Source organism: Colias eurytheme, chromosome 10, assembly GCF_061535395.1.
Source record: "Colias eurytheme isolate Ceu_HAF_F1 chromosome 10, ilColEury1 Martin Lab GWU primary, whole genome shotgun sequence".
Classification (NCBI taxonomy): Eukaryota; Metazoa; Arthropoda; class Insecta; order Lepidoptera; family Pieridae; genus Colias; species Colias eurytheme.
The window spans coordinates 3812330-3831202 of record NC_142989.1 but is presented as its reverse complement, the minus strand read 5'-3'; the positions used below and the strand labels follow the sequence as shown (position 1 = coordinate 3831202).

The 18873-nt window shown below is 33.6% G+C and overlaps 1 protein-coding gene across 1 annotated transcript; it reads left to right on the top strand.

The window, feature by feature from the left end:
- The first annotated feature begins 7111 nt into the window (after positions 1-7111).
- On the top strand, positions 7112-17284 carry LOC149905101 (cytochrome b5-related protein-like). Its single transcript, XM_090106454.1, has 6 exons — positions 7112-7290; positions 8660-8879; positions 11804-12213; positions 12437-12625; positions 12813-13037; positions 16733-17284. The coding sequence occupies exons 2-6, from the start codon at positions 8664-8666 to the stop codon at positions 17025-17027; spliced, it is 1335 nt and encodes a 444-aa protein (XP_089962580.1). The 5' UTR covers positions 7112-7290; positions 8660-8663; the 3' UTR covers positions 17028-17284.
- Positions 17285-18873: the final 1589 nt, after the last annotated feature.

Here is an 18873-nt window from a genome sequence, read left to right as displayed (position 1 = left end):
CGCTGTTCGCTGTTCGCTGTTCGCTGTTCGCTGTTCGCTGTTCGCTGTTCGCTGTTCGCTGTTCGCTGTTCGCTGTTCGCTGTTCGCTGTTCGCTGTTCGCTGTTCGCTGTTCGCTGTTCGCTGTTCGCTGTTCGCTGTTCGCTGTTCGCTGTTCGCTGTTCGCTGTTCGCTGTTCGCTGTTCGCTGTTCGCTGTTCGCTGTTCGCTGTTCGCTGTTCGCTGTTCGCTGTTCGCTGTTCGCTGTTCGCTGTTCGCTGTTCGCTGTTCGCTGTTCGCTGTTCGCTGTTCGCTGTTCGCTGTTCGCTGTTCGCTGTTCGCTGTTCGCTGTTCGCTGTTCGCTGTTCGCTGTTCGCTGTTCGCTGTTCGCTGTTCGCTGTTCGCTGTTCGCTGTTCGCTGTTCGCTGTTCGCTGTTCGCTGTTCGCTGTTCGTTGTTCGTTGTTCGTTGTTCGTTGTTCGTTATTAGTTGTTCGCTGTTCGCAAACGAACATTTACTTTCACATTCACATTCACATTCACATTCACATTCACATTCACATTCACATTCACATTCACATTCACATTCACATTCACATTCACATTCACATTCACATTCACATTCACATTCACATTCACATTCACATTCACATTCACATTCACATTCACATTCACATTCACATTGTTCGTTGTTCGCTGTTCGCTGTTCGCTGTTCGCTGTTCGCTGTTCGCTGTTCGCTGTTCGCTGTTCGCTGTTCGCTGTTCGCTGTTCGCTGTTCGCTGTTCGCTGTTCGCTGTTCGCTGTTCGCTGTTCGCTGTTCGCTGTTCGCTGTTCGCTGTTCGCTGTTCGCTGTTCGCTGTTCGCTGTTCGCTGTTCGCTGTTCGCTGTTCGCTGTTCGCTGTTCGCTGTTCGCTGTTCGCTGTTCGCTGTTCGCTGTTCGCTGTTCGCTGTTCGCTGTTCGCTGTTCGCTGTTCGCTGTTCGCTGTTCGCTGTTCGCTGTTCGCTGTTCGCTGTTCGCTGTTCGCTGTTCGCTGTTCGCTGTTCGCTGTTCGCTGTTCGCTGTTCGTTGTTCGTTGTTCGTTGTTCGTTGTTCGTTATTAGTTGTTCGCTGTTCGCAAACGAACATTTACTTTCACATTCACATTCACATTCACATTCACATTCACATTCACATTCACATTCACATTCACATTCACATTCACATTCACATTCACATTCACATTCACATTCACATTCACATTCACATTCACATTCACATTCACATTCACATTCACATTCACATTCACATTCACATTCACATTCACATTCACATTCACATTCACATTCACATTCACATTCACATTCACATTCACATTCACATTCACATTCACATTCACATTCACATTCACATTCACATTCACATTCACATTCACATTCACATTCACATTCACATTCACATTCACATTCGTTGTTCGATGTTCGATGTTCGTTGTTCGTTGTTCGTTGTTCGTTGTTCGTTGTTCGTTGTTCGTTGTTCGTTGTTCGTTGTTCGTTGTTCGTTGTTCGTTGTTCGTTGTTCGTTGTTCGTTGTTCGTTGTTCGTTGTTCGTTGTTCGTTGTTCGTTGTTCGTTGTTCGTTGTTCGTTGTTCGTTGTTCGTTGTTCGTTGTTCGTTGTTCGTTGTTCGTTGTTCGTTGTTCGTTGTTCGTTGTTCGTTGTTCGTTGTTCGTTGTTCGTTGTTCGTTGTTCGTTGTTCGTTGTTCGTTGTTCGTTGTTCGTTGTTCGTTGTTCGTTGTTCGTTGTTCGTTGTTCGTTGTTCGTTGTTCGTTGTTCGTTGTTCGTTGTTCGTTGTTCGTTGTTCGTTGTTCGTTGTTCGTTGTTCGTTGTTCGTTGTTCGTTGTTCGATGTTCGATGTTCGATGTTCGATGTTCGATGTTCGCTGTTCGCTGTTCGCTGTTCGCTGTTCGCTGTTCGCTGTTCGCTGTTCGCTGTTCGCTGTTCGCTGTTCGCTGTTCGCTGTTCGCTGTTCGCTGTTCGCTGTTCGCTGTTCGCTGTTCGCTGTTCGCTGTTCGCTGTTCGCTGTTCGCTGTTCGCTGTTCGCTGTTCGCTGTTCGCTGTTCGCTGTTCGCTGTTCGCTGTTCGCTGTTCGCTGTTCGCTGTTCGCTGTTCGCTGTTCGCTGTTCGCTGTTCGCTGTTCGCTGTTCGCTGTTCGCTGTTCGCTGTTCGCTGTTCGCTGTTCGCTGTTCGCTGTTCGCTGTTCGCTGTTCGCTGTTCGCTGTTCGCTGTTCGCTGTTCGCTGTTCGCTGTTCGATGTTCGATGTTCGTTGTTCGTTGTTCGTTGTGCGTTGTTCGTTGTTCGTTGTTCGTTGTTCGTTGTTCGTTGTGCGTTGTTCGTTGTTCGTTGTTCGTTGTTCGTTGTTCGTTGTTCGTTGTTCGTTGTTCGTTGTTCGTTGTTCGTTGTTCGTTGTTCGTTGTTCGTTGTTCGTTGTTCGTTGTTCGTTGTTCGTTGTTCGTTGTTCGTTGTTCGTTGTGCGTTGTTCGTTGTTCGTTGTTCGTTGTTCGTTGTTCGTTGTTCGTTGTTCGTTGTTCGTTGTTCGTTGTTCGTTGTTCGTTGTTCGTTGTTCGTTGTTCGTTGTTCGTTGTTCGTTGTTCGTTGTTCGTTGTTCGTTGTTCGTTGTTCGTTGTTCGTTATTAGTTGTTCGCTGTTCGCAAACGAACATTTACTTTCACATTCACATTCACATTCACATTCACATTCACATTCACATTCACATTCACATTCACATTCACATTCACATTCACATTCACATTCACATTCACATTCACATTCACATTCACATTCACATTCACATTCACATTCACATTCACATTCACATTCACATTCACATTCACATTCACATTCACATTCACATTCACATTCACATTCACATTCACATTCACATTCACATTCACATTCACATTCACATTCACATTCACATTCACATTCACATTCACATTCACATTCACATTCACATTCACATTCACATTCACATTCACATTCACATTCACATTCACATTCACATTCACATTCACATTCACATTCACATTCACATTCACATTCACATTCACATTCACATTCACATTCACATTCACATTCACATTCACATTCACATTCACATTCACATTCACATTCACATTCACATTCACATTCACATTCACATTCACATTCACATTCACATTCACATTCGTTGTTCAATGTTCGATGTTCGTTGTTCGTTGTTCGTTGTTCGTTGTTCGTTGTTCGTTGTTCGTTGTTCGTTGTTCGTTGTTCGTTGTTCGTTGTTCGTTGTTCGTTGTTCGTTGTTCGTTGTTCGTTGTTCGTTGTTCGTTGTTCGTTGTTCGTTGTTCGTTGTTCGTTGTTCGTTGTTCGTTGTTCGTTGTTCGTTGTTCGTTGTTCAATGTTCGATGTTCGTTGTTCGTTGTTCGTTGTGCGTTGTTCGTTGTTCGTTGTTCGTTGTTCGTTGTTCGTTGTGCGTTGTTCGTTGTTCGTTGTTCGTTGTTCGTTGTTCGTTGTTCGTTGTTCGTTGTTCGTTGTTCGTTGTTCGTTGTTCGTTGTTCGTTGTTCGTTGTTCGTTGTTCGTTGTTCGTTGTTCGTTGTTCGTTGTTCGTTGTTCGTTGTTCGTTGTTCGTTGTTCGTTGTTCGTTGTTCGTTGTTCGTTGTTCGTTGTTCGTTGTTCGTTGTTCGTTGTTCGTTATTAGTTGTTCGCTGTTCGCAAACGAACATTTACTTTCACATTCACATTCACATTCACATTCACATTCACATTCACATTCACATTCACATTCACATTCACATTCACATTCACATTCACATTCACATTCACATTCACATTCACATTCACATTCACATTCACATTCACATTCACATTCACATTCACATTCACATTCACATTCACATTCACATTCACATTCACATTGTTCGTTGTTCGTTGTTCGTTGTTCGTTGTTCGTTGTTCGTTGTTCGTTGTTCGTTGTTCGTTGTTCGTTGTTCGTTGTTCGTTGTTCGTTGTTCGTTGTTCGTTGTTCGTTGTTCGTTGTTCGTTGTTCGTTGTTCGTTGTTCGTTGTTCGTTGTTCGTTGTTCGTTGTTCGTTGTTCGTTGTTCGTTGTTCGTTGTTCGTTGTTCGTTGTTCGTTGTTCGTTGTTCGTTGTTCGTTGTTCGTTATTAGTTGTTCGCTGTTCGCAAACGAACATTTTTTTTCACATTCACATTCACATTCACATTCACATTCACATTCACATTCACATTCACATTCACATTCACATTCACATTCACATTCACATTCACATTCACATTCACATTCACATTCACATTCACATTCACATTCACATTCACATTCACATTCACATTCACATTCACATTCACATTCACATTCACATTCACATTCACATTCACATTCACATTCACATTCACATTCACATTCACATTCACATTCACATTCACATTCACATTCACATTCACATTGTTCGTTGTTCGTTGTTCGTTGTTCGTTGTTCGTTGTTCGTTGTTCGTTGTTCGTTGTTCGTTGTTCGTTGTTCGTTGTTCGTTGTTCGTTGTTCGTTGTTCGTTGTTCGTTGTTCGTTGTTCGTTGTTCGTTGTTCGTTGTTCGTTGTTCGTTGTTCGTTGTTCGTTGTTCGTTGTTCGTTATTAGTTGTTCGCTGTTCGCAAACGAACATTTACTTTCACATTCACATTCACATTCACATTCACATTCACATTCACATTCACATTCACATTCACATTCACATTCACATTCACATTCACATTCACATTCACATTCACATTCACATTCACATTCACATTCACATTCACATTCACATTCACATTCACATTCACATTCACATTCACATTCACATTCACATTCACATTCACATTCACATTCACATTCACATTCACATTCACATTCACATTCACATTCACATTCACATTGTTCGTTGTTCGTTGTTCGTTGTTCGTTGTTCGTTGTTCGTTGTTCGTTGTTCGTTGTTCGTTGTTCGTTGTTCGTTGTTCGTTGTTCGTTGTTCGTTGTTCGCTGTTCGATGTTCGATGTTCGATGTTCGATGTTCGCTGTTCGCTGTTCGCTGTTCGCTGTTCGCTGTTCGCTGTTCGCTGTTCGCTGTTCGCTGTTCGCTGTTCGCTGTTCGCTGTTCGCTGTTCGCTGTTCGCTGTTCGCTGTTCGCTGTTCGCTGTTCGCTGTTCGCTGTTCGCTGTTCGCTGTTCGCTGTTCGCTGTTCGCTGTTCGCTGTTCGCTGTTCGCTGTTCGCTGTTCGCTGTTCGCTGTTCGCTGTTCGCTGTTCGCTGTTCGCTGTTCGCTGTTCGCTGTTCGCTGTTCGCTGTTCGCTGTTCGCTGTTCGCTGTTCGCTGTTCGCTGTTCGCTGTTCGCTGTTCGCTGTTCGCTGTTCGCTGTTCGCTGTTCGCTGTTCGCTGTTCGCTGTTCGCTGTTCGCTGTTCGCTGTTCGCTGTTCGCTGTTCGCTGTTCGCTGTTCGCTGTTCGCTGTTCGCTGTTCGCTGTTCGTTGTTCGTTGTTCGTTGTTCGTTTTCATGTTAGTGTTTGTGTTTGTGTATGAACGGGGAAAAACGTGGATGCACGTACAAAGTCGTGGGCGGAAGCTAGATATATACTTAAACCTTCCTCTTGAATCACTCTATAGACTATTAAAAAAACCGCATCAAAATCCGTTGCGTAGTTTTAAAGATTTAAGCATACATAGGGACATAGGGACAGAGAAAACGACTTTGTTTTATACTATGTAGTGATTGTTAAATGCGTTACAATATACAATAAGCTTCCGCGCCAGATGCATCGATAAGCTGAAGGATCCTCTAGTCAGATTTTATATTCATTCTATTATGTCCGTAGTAAGCCTTTATATCTTTTGGATACTTCTTCTTCAAGAGATAGCGTCAAATTTCAAAAAAATATCACCGCTTTCCAGGTAGATATATTTCTAAGAACGGTGAAACTAAAGCCTTCTAATTATATACATAAATTGATTCATATGCATTATCTATAAAGGCTTTGTTAAAGGCAAACATGTTTAGTCCCGACACTTATTTCCTGATTTACTCCATACAACAATTAACAAAAGTACCTACTACTTTTGTTAATTGTTATTCTATGAAAAGCTAAATAATGTAATTATGAAATTAAAAAACGAGCGTGTGCGGTGTCAGAAGTGAAACTTCTTTGGCAAGATTCAAATATACCAAAATCGTCGCCTTACGCCATAACGAGATGGTATTGCCATGACGCGACCTTGAAATTTTACTCTCAACGTGCTTAAAGAAGTTTAACTTAAAAAAATGGTAAATGAGAACTTCAAAGATGGTTTTTTTACATGTAAGAGTAACATGATCCGATATCTACTACAGTGTAAGCCTTACAGTAAGGTAACCGCCTAAGTATTTTTCATTTTTTGTTTAAAAGAACATTTATTTTTTGTTGAACAACGAAAGAGAGGTACAATTGGCCTTGTGACTCCTAAGCAAATATAAACCAGCTTATGAGATCAAATTTACAAACACCTATATTATTGTAGAGCCAAAAAACCACAAATTTAATACGAATTGAACTTATTTTTAAAATGACTTTAAGAAATAGACCTGAAGGTTCTTATCCGTATTTTCATATAATTTGGATCCAGTTTTAATTTCAACACCGATTTAATGACAATTATTTACTCTAATAAGTAACAAGTACTCTTTAATAACATAATGTTTTCATCGCCAAATCAAATACCTATACCCACTTCATGTGCATGTTACAGCGCAAGGTGCATTTTTAGAATTTATAAATTTTTCTAACATACACAATTATGTGAACAAACGTTTTATTGACACCTGAAAAATAGCGTAAACAAGACTTAATTGCTTAACATGAACAATTGAATATTAAAATATTATCTAATAATTATCAATGGTATTATGATAACAACTTACACATAATTATTACAGGTAAACGTCATTTTATGAATAAAAGTAGAAATTCATTAAAGCATGAATCGATTGTAACGTGAATACAAGCGCAACAAAATGGTAATATTGTGTTATTATTCAAAATAAATTAAACTACCACATATAGGACGTTGCCAATGAAACTCCAAAATGAACCGTTTTAATCGCAAGCGCAGCCAGTCACGGCCAATCAGCTTCGCGTGACGGCCGGCCTTACCGAGTCGCGATTAGATATTTTTTGTTACAAATGTTTATCTAATTTTAACGTAACAGCACAATATAACATTAGTGCGTAAATGGAAAAAAGAAACGAATAAGAACGTAGTGAATATAAAAAAATAAATTGGTAAGTACCTATGATACGATTACTTTTATTTTTTTTAATTCCTAACTTGCTTGTAAACAAAAATATACACAATTCATTGACCGCTCGTATGTTGAATTTACATACGGGTACAGTACCTACGGACTGTATTTTTTTTGTTTAGGTACAATTTATAAAAGATATTATCTAAACAATAGATAAAATTATATAAAATGGCATTAATCTGTGAATTAATTAACCTAATTGATTACTAATCGGGTTTTTTTCCTATGTTATTGTCATTAACGTTTTTATAAATAGAGTATTTCTGCGATTTTAGACTTTATTTATAATGATACACTCTCTATAGTTATTAAAATGAATACAAATAATCTTTGTTTATTATTGTCAACTGGTAACCGTGAACCCTGCAACTTCTACAAATCTTCCGTATAAAATATAGGTATTTCATCGTAAAAATTTAATTGCCGATAAAAATAACTGTCTTTTTCATAGTTATTATCTAAATAAATGATATTATTGTAGTGGTAAATGTTATTTATTATATGATAAATCATAGAGTTAAACATAAGCATCCGAAAAATGATTTTCGATTCACATGCAGTTTCTTTTAGATGAAATTCAGTAGTTACTATATAATAAGTAGATAAAATATAGTAGATAAAAATATAAAATATTGTAAGTAGATATAGTATATTTTGTAGCTACTATTATAATTTAATTCGATTTTTTTCTGGCAAACACATTTCAGATGTTCACAAGGCCAGTCAGAGTTAGTTTTTGTTAGTTTGTTAAAATTAAGTAATAATTGAATACCTATGTTTTAATTTAGCTTTTTTGTTTATTATAATATAAAGTGCATATTAGCATTTAATTTAAAATTATATACCCAATTAAGATTGTTGAACATAGAACAATTGAAGGACATTTTTTATGAAAATCAGTTAATAAAAAATTTTACTTTAATTTTTCTAAAAACTTCAAATCCCTTTTAATTATTTTAAGCACTCTCTAAGCGAAGGTCTTACCTCTAAGCGAAGGTATTATTTTTCACTCTTATTTCCAAATCGTGGTTTTTCCAAAAATATATTTACCAGTGCTAAAAATTATATAATGGTCCCGGCTACGTAGGGGTAGTAAAAACTTTTTTTGGCAAAAATTGCACTCTATCAGCAGCTCAATTTTATTAAAATCGGTTCAATAGTAGTCCGTAGCGGACAAACAACGAGACACATAAATTACAATATTCATATATTAAAGATATCTTTCAAGTTTAAACTGCACACAATGAGCACAATGTGCTTAATTTAATTAAAATCGGTTCAGAAGTAGAGTACATAACAGACAAACAATATTATAGGTAATTTCATACTTTAATACTATATTTCAGAACCATGGCACCAAACAGTGACCGGCAGCAGATTAGTTTTCCAAATCTTCCATATCCACTATTACGTGATGAGGAGCCAAAATCAGGGCAAGGATGGTTAGCAGCCAAACGAATACAAGATGGTGCTGAAGGTCTCTGGAGAATACATGATAGTCTTTACGATTTGACAGACTTTATTTCTTCACACCCAGGCGGACCGCAATGGCTTGAATGTACCAAGGTAAGAAATGAAAAAAATATTTATAGTTATTCACATTTGTTTAATATTAGTGAATATTTCATTATGTAGTGCTTTAATTAATTTATTTTTTGTCATATACTGCTTTGTTTTAAGGAAGATCACGTATGATTTTTTAAAGCATTTTCAGTTTTTCAATTCAAAGAAATGCTTTGCTAGTAAAAGCGGGAAAAGGGAAGTTGATAGAGCAGATAGCGTTTTATAAAAAGTTGATTTTTAAGGCTCAATTAACCAGACCTCTTTCTAAAAACTATGACGAACTATAGAACTTATTCTACATGTTAACGGAACAACAATTTTTCTATGCAAGATACAAGATAGATAGACGAAAAATGCTTTTTATTGGAATATACTAAAGTTAAAAGTACAAAACCATCGCAATTTTAATCCGAAGTTATGCCTGTACCAGAAGTTAGCCTTACTCTATTAAATATTATCTTAATTAAAATTTCCTCTCTGTCATATACCTATCTCCGTTATGTAGATTTTTAAGTACATTTCCTTTTCCTTAGAATATAAACATAAAAGTGAGCATAAAAATCCTTTTTACAGCATAAAAGTATGTAAATTCTCTCTTGGTTTCTTAATTACTGAAATGAAAACATACTTCTTGATATGTTTTTTCGAATAGACGTATATCTTACGTCTAATAACAAAAACATGCTTGGATTACAGCAATTCATAGGAAGGTAAAAACAAATTAAAACAGTATCATTAACTTATGGTCATTAAGTAAACAATGGAAAATAGCTATAAGTTTTTCAGCTATACAGACTTAATAATAATAATAGTGCAGTATTCATAAGGTACATGTAATGTTTGTCTTTAGTTACTAAAGATACACACAAACATACTGTATACATTAATATGTGATAATAATTTATCAACATAAAATTCCGGTTTAAAATTACAAAAATTACATAGAAATAGCAATTTAGCTACAAGTCTTATTTCTTGTTATTGCACAAACAAAATTATTTGTTTATTTTTCATTTATTTACTTATATCTTATTTCACAAACTTAATCTGTAGAATTTATGCTCCAAATATCATAAAAGTATGATAATATGTTGAAAATCATACGATTTTATCATTTGTAAATAATAAATAATAATAAAACAGATATACTTTTTTTAATATCCCAATGGTTACAAACTATGTAAAAACGTACGTACGTAAGACATTTATTCAAAACAAAACTATATTGGATGTGTGCTTGCTTATTTGCATAAAGTTTGAACTGAGCTTCCACCTCTATCGCCTTCCTCTTCAATGCGTTTTCTGAAGTCGACTGTTTATTTTATCTCCTCATATTGCTTCTTTGGATACAAGTACTTTAAGTTTTTAACCGACTTCAAAAAAAGGTTCTCAATTAGGACGGTATATTTTTTGTCCAAATTGATATTATCATACGTTTCCACTTCAGTATTTTCCAAATTGCGTATTTTGCTCACGTCATAAGAGTTACGACGGTACGTTATTTATAATTAAATAGTAATTACTTTGATTGATGTCTGTTTCGGAAACTTAAAATGATTAAAAAAAAATACTAGTAAAATATTTTTCTGAGAGTAGAGCAACTAAAGTTACGGTCTACAATATTTTTTAGGTTCAAGTTGTTTTCGTATTTTCTTCAATTATTAGTCCTCATTGAAATATATAAATATTTATTTACGTTAAGATATCGTCATTTATCTTATTTTAAAATCTTAAAAAAGTACACAAAAATTGTCAGGATATGTTCTCCAATAAATGCCATGACATTTCATGATAAAAAAACTGAAGAAAACGATTTTTTGTTCATAAAATTATAAAAATACATTTTATATTGTGCAAGCCATTTACCTACGTACGTTGTTGTTACATGTGTAAACACATATGGACAACGTTTCACGTTATAAAGATATTATTAAAAATATACAATTGAAATTGCCTACATAGATATTATTTTTACGTAATACTACAGCACCCTTATATAGTTTGTTCCATAAATTTTCATTTCTTAACCTATTCACCGTTTTAGAACATTATTTGTGAAAATGTCACAAAGCTAATAAAGAAATAATCAAAACCGAGATCAAGACTATCTCATTCCGAATTATACAACTTTCAAATAAATAGCATAATAGACAAAGTTTTGATTTCAATCTACAACTTTGACTATCACTTTGTGTAGTTATAATGCTGCAAAATTTAGAACAACGCTCTACACTCTACAGCTCAAAATGTAGGCGAAATTGCACTATATAATTTGAGTTGTATGTCTTACAAATTAAGGCATATATTTGCTATTAAATTAAACTTTAAGATAAAGGCCAATAAATGGGGTGAAATATAATAAGAACTTTACAGAATATAGGGAAAGACGCCTTTTATTGCACGACTCGCTGATTTTGGAAAAAAAGTAGCATTGAATTGATTAAATGAATTTGAATAGTATAATGGTAGCCCGCCTTTAAAAATTTGATTTCAATGAGTTAAATAAGTATTCTTTTTTATTTTACCTTCAAAGTTACAAGCCAAAGGATAAAAACCGAAATTGTATATTTTTTCGAAAGCGTCAGTTAAAAAATAATAATTTGTTAAGGAAATATTTTTATCGTCTAATTTCAAGAATTTCGATAAGAAATCAAGTAAAAAAATAAAGGTTTATATTGTATACTATTTTGTTAAACAACCGTCTAATTCGTTAAAGGAGAGAACATGTGGATACGAAAGTTATGCCTTAAATTTTGACGCAGATGCTCAAAACTCAAAGCCCAGTAAATTAACGCGATGTTTTGCGAGAGTATTCTAATTTCTGATCCTCTTCCGGAATAGTACTTCAAATGCTATTTCCATGTTCATGAAATAACAAACATCTTTGCACTCACAATGATTATAATTTAATACGAATCTCCTTTCAGGGCACAGACATAACGGAACAATTCGAGACACACCACATAAACAGCGTCGCCGCTGAATTCCTTCCTAAATACTTTATTCGCAAGACCTCTGCGCCTAGGAACTCCCCATTTACGTTCAACGAAGACGGTTTTTATAGAACATTGAAAATGAAAATAGCTGCAAAGCTCAAAGATGTACCAAAGGACGCTAGGAAAAAGAGTGACTTTGTTAGCGACGTTCTATTTGTTTTATTGTTAATTGGAAGTCCTTTGTGTTGCTGGGCTTGGACACAGCATTTGTTATTGGGCGCTCTGTCAACGGTTGTTCTTGGTTATTTGCTGAGCGCCCTAACAATCTGCGCACATAATTACTTCCATAGATCTGATAGCTGGCGGATGTATCTATTCAACGTCAGCGGGTTTTCGTATGCGTGAGTATTATTAACTGAAACAATTAAAAAAAATATTAGATTTAAAACTTTCCCGATTTTAACGAACATTATACCTATTGTACTAATGACAGTGACCTACGAATTTAGGTCATAATTTAAGAATACGCAAAAAGCAAGTTTGATTGTACGAATAATTCTGTTGACAGAGTTTACATAACATTTGTAATAAATTTATATCAATAATTAAATACTTTTTTTTTAGAGACTGGAGAATAACCCACGCGATGTCACATCATCTGCATACAAACACAGCGCAAGATATCGAGCTAAGTCTCGTAGAACCCTTCCTTCAATTCCTGCCAAACCCAAATAAACCAATTTGGGCCCAAATGGCTGCGTTTTATTATCCGATCGTATTTGCTTTCACTTCATTGGCCGTTCTGCTAAAAGAGTATGTATATTTTATCATAAATTATCCTTTAAGTTGTTAAATGTAATGTAAAGAGAATTTTTTACTAGCGAAGTATTAACACTTTTATTGTATACATTAAAGATAATTGCTGAATAATCTTTGAACACGGATAGTGAGTTAAAAGTACATAATTATCTTGTTTTTATAATAAAACCTTGTTTTACAGCGTTGTGTTAGGCGTTGCCGGTCATCAAGGTATGAAATTTTCATGGACAAATATAATTCCAATTATATTACCCGTATGGATGTGGATTAGTAGTGGCTTGTTCCTTCCATGGGTGATCGTCATTTGGATTGCCACAGTGATGATCAGCAGTGAGATCTTCATGATCTTCGGCTTGACCGCTGGTCACCATGCTCATAGTAACTTCTTTGAAGGCGATGTACCTAGGTAAGAAATAACAAGAACTATTTGAATATTTTTGAAGTGAAACTTCTTTATCGGGGTTGAAAAAAAATTTAGTGTAACATTTTTTCGTTACGCGCCATCTTTTTCTTATCCCTACCGCGCGATGCGGCGTATTTCTGTAAAGTTACATATAGTAAATTATTTTTTGAAAAATAAGGTCATAAAGAAGATTCACTTCTTACGTGTGTACACTATAGTACACGCACACATTTTTTTTATGTAGAGAGACTGATAAATTTAAAAGATAGAGTCTGTTCAAATAGTTACATTATTTGAGAGCTATGAAAATTTACAAACAAGGTGGTTAATGTATTTTTGCATCGTTAGTATAATTGAATCGATGATAGTAGAATAAGAATCTATATTAGGTATTTATTGTTAAAAATAAATAAAAATATCAAGTTTGATTTAAATATGGTGTAGATTTCATACTATTGTAATTTGCGCTGAGTCGTTAACCTCAGCACTTTAAAATTAGGTATAAGGTTATGTACCATGATGATTTTGTGTTCACATTGTTTTGTATAGTTTTTGTAGAAATATCATTTTCATGTAATGGAAATGGATGTAAAAAAGGTAATGATATAATGTTATAACTAAGAACTAGACGATTACTTCACAAGCGAATGCGCAAAAATCTAAACTAAATAAACTTTAACGACTCGCTTTTTTATAAGATCTAAAAGGATTGATTAACGTATATCTGAAATGTTTTTATATAGTTATAAAAATAATAGATTTGATATCCAAAACAGAATAAATCACATTTATTCACTTCATCTTTTTCTCGTTCCTTCGTTTAATTTAAGTGTGGCAATTATTATATCATTCTGGCTAAAAATAAAAAAAATAAACTTAACTATAGCTAAAGAGTACCTATGGAAGATTATGAGTGCAATTTATGAATGCGCAAATAATAATTAAATACAGCTTAATTTACTTTTGGCGTATTGTATTTTAATTAACTACGATTGCAAGTAATTTTTTTTTATGTATTGATATATACATTGAGGAAATTCCTTAACATTTAAAATCTATAAACATAGTAAAACAATGTCTATAAATTAACTAGGTAGGTAGGTAATTCGCAATTCGAAGCATTTTGAAAACTGTGATTTATTATTATTTATACAAATCATATCAACAGAAAAGGAAAAGTAGAGAAATATAAATACCTTGGGCTGTTCTTAATCAAACCGGAAAACATAAAGAGCTCAAATCAAATTATTTTAATATTTATCAGACAATAAACATACAATTTCAAGAATTGTGCACTTCTCATCGAATTAATGCTGTTTTTGTCATACTTTGTTCAAAAATGTGATAGTTAAATTAGTATTGTATTGTTACGAAGGAAACATTTATGTGTTTTTATTTTTGTAAAAATATTTTGAATCAAATTGTTAGACTTAAAATAAAGTTCATGCTTTTCCCATAATAATATACCAACATAATTCAAATATAAATTCTGTCAGAATCGATCCATAATTATATTTAAAGCTTTACTTATTCTCTTTAAATATAAATTTTATGAACTTTTGGAATTTTCAATATAATTCCCGAAATCCACATTTATTTTCATGCAACTGCTGCTAAAAGCGAAATTTAAATTCCAGCTATGAGTTCATTTACTTATTACGCAGAAAATTATCAATAATTTGGCAATTACGAAGGACATTTACAGATCACCAGATTTAAAGAATTATATTTATTTTCCTTGTTATGTTTACAAAACTGAAAATTCATTTTATAATAAAAATAACATAATAATTTGTGATAAAACCTGTTAATTACGGAAATATCCGTGTTAATAAAAACCTTATTAAATATTCACATTGTCGTAGCCTCGACCCTGAGGTCATAATATAATATTATGTTTTTACTCCAAAGCAATGTTGCGACTGTAATTTTAACCGGTTAAATCGGTTTATCGTTTATCCATACTAATTACAAATATCATTGTAAATGCGAAAATTTGTATGTCTGTCGTTTCATTTGAGATGAGATTTACAGATCACCATATCACCGATTTCAGCTTTAAATAGCAGGATTAAAATATAAAGACTTAGATACACTACATTTGTTGATAACGGTTCAAAACGAATAGTTATATTTCAAAGACAAAACAATTAAACCGCTTTTGAATTTCGCTTATTCATAAGTCTAGGAATAAAATAACTGAGTACTGACATATTATTTAGGACTAAACACGACGATCTTTAACGCATTGAAAACTCCCAATGGGATTAAGAATAGGGTTCTAGGATAATAAGAAATAAGTACAGGCATTAGGGTCGCAAAATTCATTCGACGGTCCTTCATTGTCGAAGCCCTACAATTTTTTGTTACTTTAATGGATAAAAATAGCAATTTATTAATATAGTGTCCTATTGCGCTGAATCAAACCGGTTGAAGCGGCTTAGTTGGCGTTTATTTTTAAATACATATTATCTTTAGTATTGAATTTTACATTTGCATCTTCGTTGTGGAAAATATCCAAAATTCAGTTTAATAAAATACATACATTGAATGATCCGTAGATCAGCAAACCTTCTATATTATGCCATAAGTAGAAATTATTATTGCCATAAGCTCTTTATTAATATAAAGTTTAGTATAATTTTACTTTTAACAAAACTGTAATCATTTTTGTCTAACTGGGTATTATTTCTGATACTACGTTGGATTAGACTTCGCAACGTAATCTACCTCTTAATTAGTAAAAGAAGGTCAAAGTCGCCAACTACATAGCTACTAAATCTTAAACTCAGTCCTTTCAAATTACTAAAGAACCAACTATAAATTCATTTAAAATTAATTTTGTGTATAAGCTTTGCAGAACTCTCTTTAACGCAGTTTAAATCTCAATACAAGATAACAAATGTAAAGTGGGTCGTGTTTAATATCAGTTTCTATTCACTTTGGTGTCAATGCGTTGCGATTGTGACATGCCGGTTTAATCACTCGTCTTTTGTTGCTCCAGATTTGTTCCTATTGTACAGTTGAATGCAGAACATCGAGCATGCATCGTTTTTAATTCCTTGCTTGGTTTTAAAACGAATAAAACGTTTATAATCCGGAAAATTGGTTCAAGTTTTGATATTAAGGCGCACCTTCATGACTGTGGATTTTTTGTGAACAAAAGCAATTTGACTTGAATTATGTGATGACTATGAACAAAATTATAAGTTCTGAATTTGCAATTTGGTCGTTGTTACGTAGGTAGGCATAAAACTGAACATTCTTGATGTACTAGTTATTCTTTACTAACGGTTTTTTGACACTTTCGACTAAGTATTGGTATTAGGTATGTCACGTTATGTGGTTCTATTTCGGGTTATTGCACTACTTTCAAATTTGTATAATAACCGTATAGGTACCTAATATTATCTGGAGCAAAATCTTGATGTGTTCCTTTAGGCGGACGATTTGCACAAAGTGTCTAATACAATAATTATGTGAACATGGATTATCATGCTTGTATTAAATTATGCAAAACTAAAAAGTAGTTTAGCATTCAAATATACATTTCACTTTTTTCTTACGTATCTTCCATAATATTTCATAATTTATTATCTTTGAACTATTGATTATTACTCCTCATACTTTAATTGTCATAACTTCTCCACCAAATATTTTAAACACCGTTACCTAATCAATCTGTTGTAAATTTTCAGAGAGGAATACCTGGACTGGGGCATTCATCAGCTCGACACAGTCATCGAAAGGGTAGAATACGCTGGGAACCACTACAAATCCCTTACAAGGTTCGGGGACCATGCCTTACATCACCTATTTCCAACATTAGACCACGCAGAGCTCAAATATCTGTACCCGACTCTACTTGAACATTGTGAGAAATTCGAAATGCAATTACGCATGACAAACTTCTACCAGGCCCTCATAAGCCACAGCAAACAATTAATACGAAAACGACCAAACAATTTCACGAAAAGAAAACTCATTTCATAATAAATTGTTAAAGACTGTCGGCGTGTCGTAGGGACTGAAAGAATCATTCCGTTACAGTTCTCAATTCTTTAATAAATTATGATATAACATTGGGACTGGATTAGAAATGTATACGTATTTTTATGTAGAAAATAAATTTTGACAATACCTAAGTTAAGGATACTGGCTGTTTTTTTAGAAGTAAGAACCTCTAAGTCATTTATTTTTTCTTATAATATGTACTTCAAATGGATTTCGGTGATATTAATGTGGTTATACATTTGCATATTTAATTATACCTATTATATGTTTTTAAGGCCTCTTTTTGTTAAGTTGTTAATCATCGAGTTTATACTCTACTATTTTCCTATAAAACCTCATTGGATACAATTTAAAATTATGAAGAGATAAATAAAGTTACTTCACAACATTACATTTTAATTTTTATTTTCTTGATCCCATATTATTTTTAGACACCCACACTTTGCAGTGATATTAAAAAAAATGTTCTTATATTTAACGAAAATAAAGATTAAAATTTAATAATCGTTAAAACATTGAACGTAAGATTAAGTTGTTGATGATATTTCCTCACTAATGCCTTAAAAAATAGCTTTTTAAGTAAAATAGGCGAGTCTTGAATCTTCGTTGTACACTACGATGCGATGTAGAGCCAACCTGTTACACGCTTTTTAAAATGTTTAAGAGAAAACACTCGTACTATACATTACTCACCTTGCAACAGAGTGCTTTAGAAAAATAGTATGTTAATAATTATAAACACTCTCTGTAACTTTTATACGAGTCTTTGTGTTTGTTGTTTTGTGGGCCTAAGTTCAAAGACCTACCACGCTGCTCTTCTTCTTACACGGATCATACTAGGTATGTATCTACATAATATTATTACCAGGTATTTTTATTAGATAAATTTAATACACTGCAATGTTAATATATTCATAATATATCTAGTATAAAGCAACCTACTTAAGTAATTTAAGCATAAAACTATTTAAGAATAAAACGGTAATAAGTTCAATTATTATACTTAGGTTATTAATCAAATAGGTATTAAAATACGTTAGTTTGCAATCTTATATAAGTGGTATACAATAACGTGACCCGAGGGATATACCTACTTGCAATTTATTTTTAAATTGACTTAATTATGAAAAATAACGGATATAAATAACCCGGATTAAATTCTATGAAAGAGAAAAATACAAACACTTCAGCAATAAAATTTAACATTTAAAAATTAAAACTCATTCTAGATATCATGACCTAGATTATCTAAGCTAGGTCTAGGTACACAAATTACCGGGAAATCAATTTAAAAATAGTCATGCGATTAAAACATTATTAATTAATAGACATTAATTTTATGTTAGTCATGATTTTTTGGATGTGCAACACTTGCAGAACACTATTGTTATTATATTTTATTTTTAAGTTGTTGTCATTTAGTAGGTCAGTAATTGATTGTTTTATTGCATATTTAAGCATACAAAATTAAAATTAAATTCGCTGTAGATTTAGTTATGAAAATGTTTTTAAATCAATAAAAATAAATTATAGTCGATGTAGAAAACGTGGCCATTATTTAACAATAAGGTACATTCAAATAACTATGGCAGTATTGTACTAAAGTGATTACTTGGAGATAATAATATTTTTAAGACATTATATTATTTACTCGATGAAGCTGGTAGCTTTTTATCACCTTAATATATCTTGAGTAGTGGTAGTTAATAATATAATGCATCGTGTTATTAATAAATTATTTACAAAATCGTTAAATAATACTATAAAATGAACACTCATTACACGCTTTACTCTATTTATGAGCCTTAAAACGTGATTCATCCAT

Bases quoted from the DNA above. Each gene is read 5' to 3' on its own strand.
- LOC149905101 (XM_090106454.1), top strand. From the start codon at position 8,664: ATGGCACCAAACAGTGACCGGCAGCAGATTAGTTTTCCAAATCTTCCA. The intron at 12,214-12,436 runs GTGAGTATTATT...CTTTTTTTTTAG, and splicing joins GTCAGCGGGTTTTCGTATGC to AGACTGGAGAATAACCCACG. The intron at 13,038-16,732 runs GTAAGAAATAAC...GTAAATTTTCAG, and splicing joins TTTGAAGGCGATGTACCTAG to AGAGGAATACCTGGACTGGG.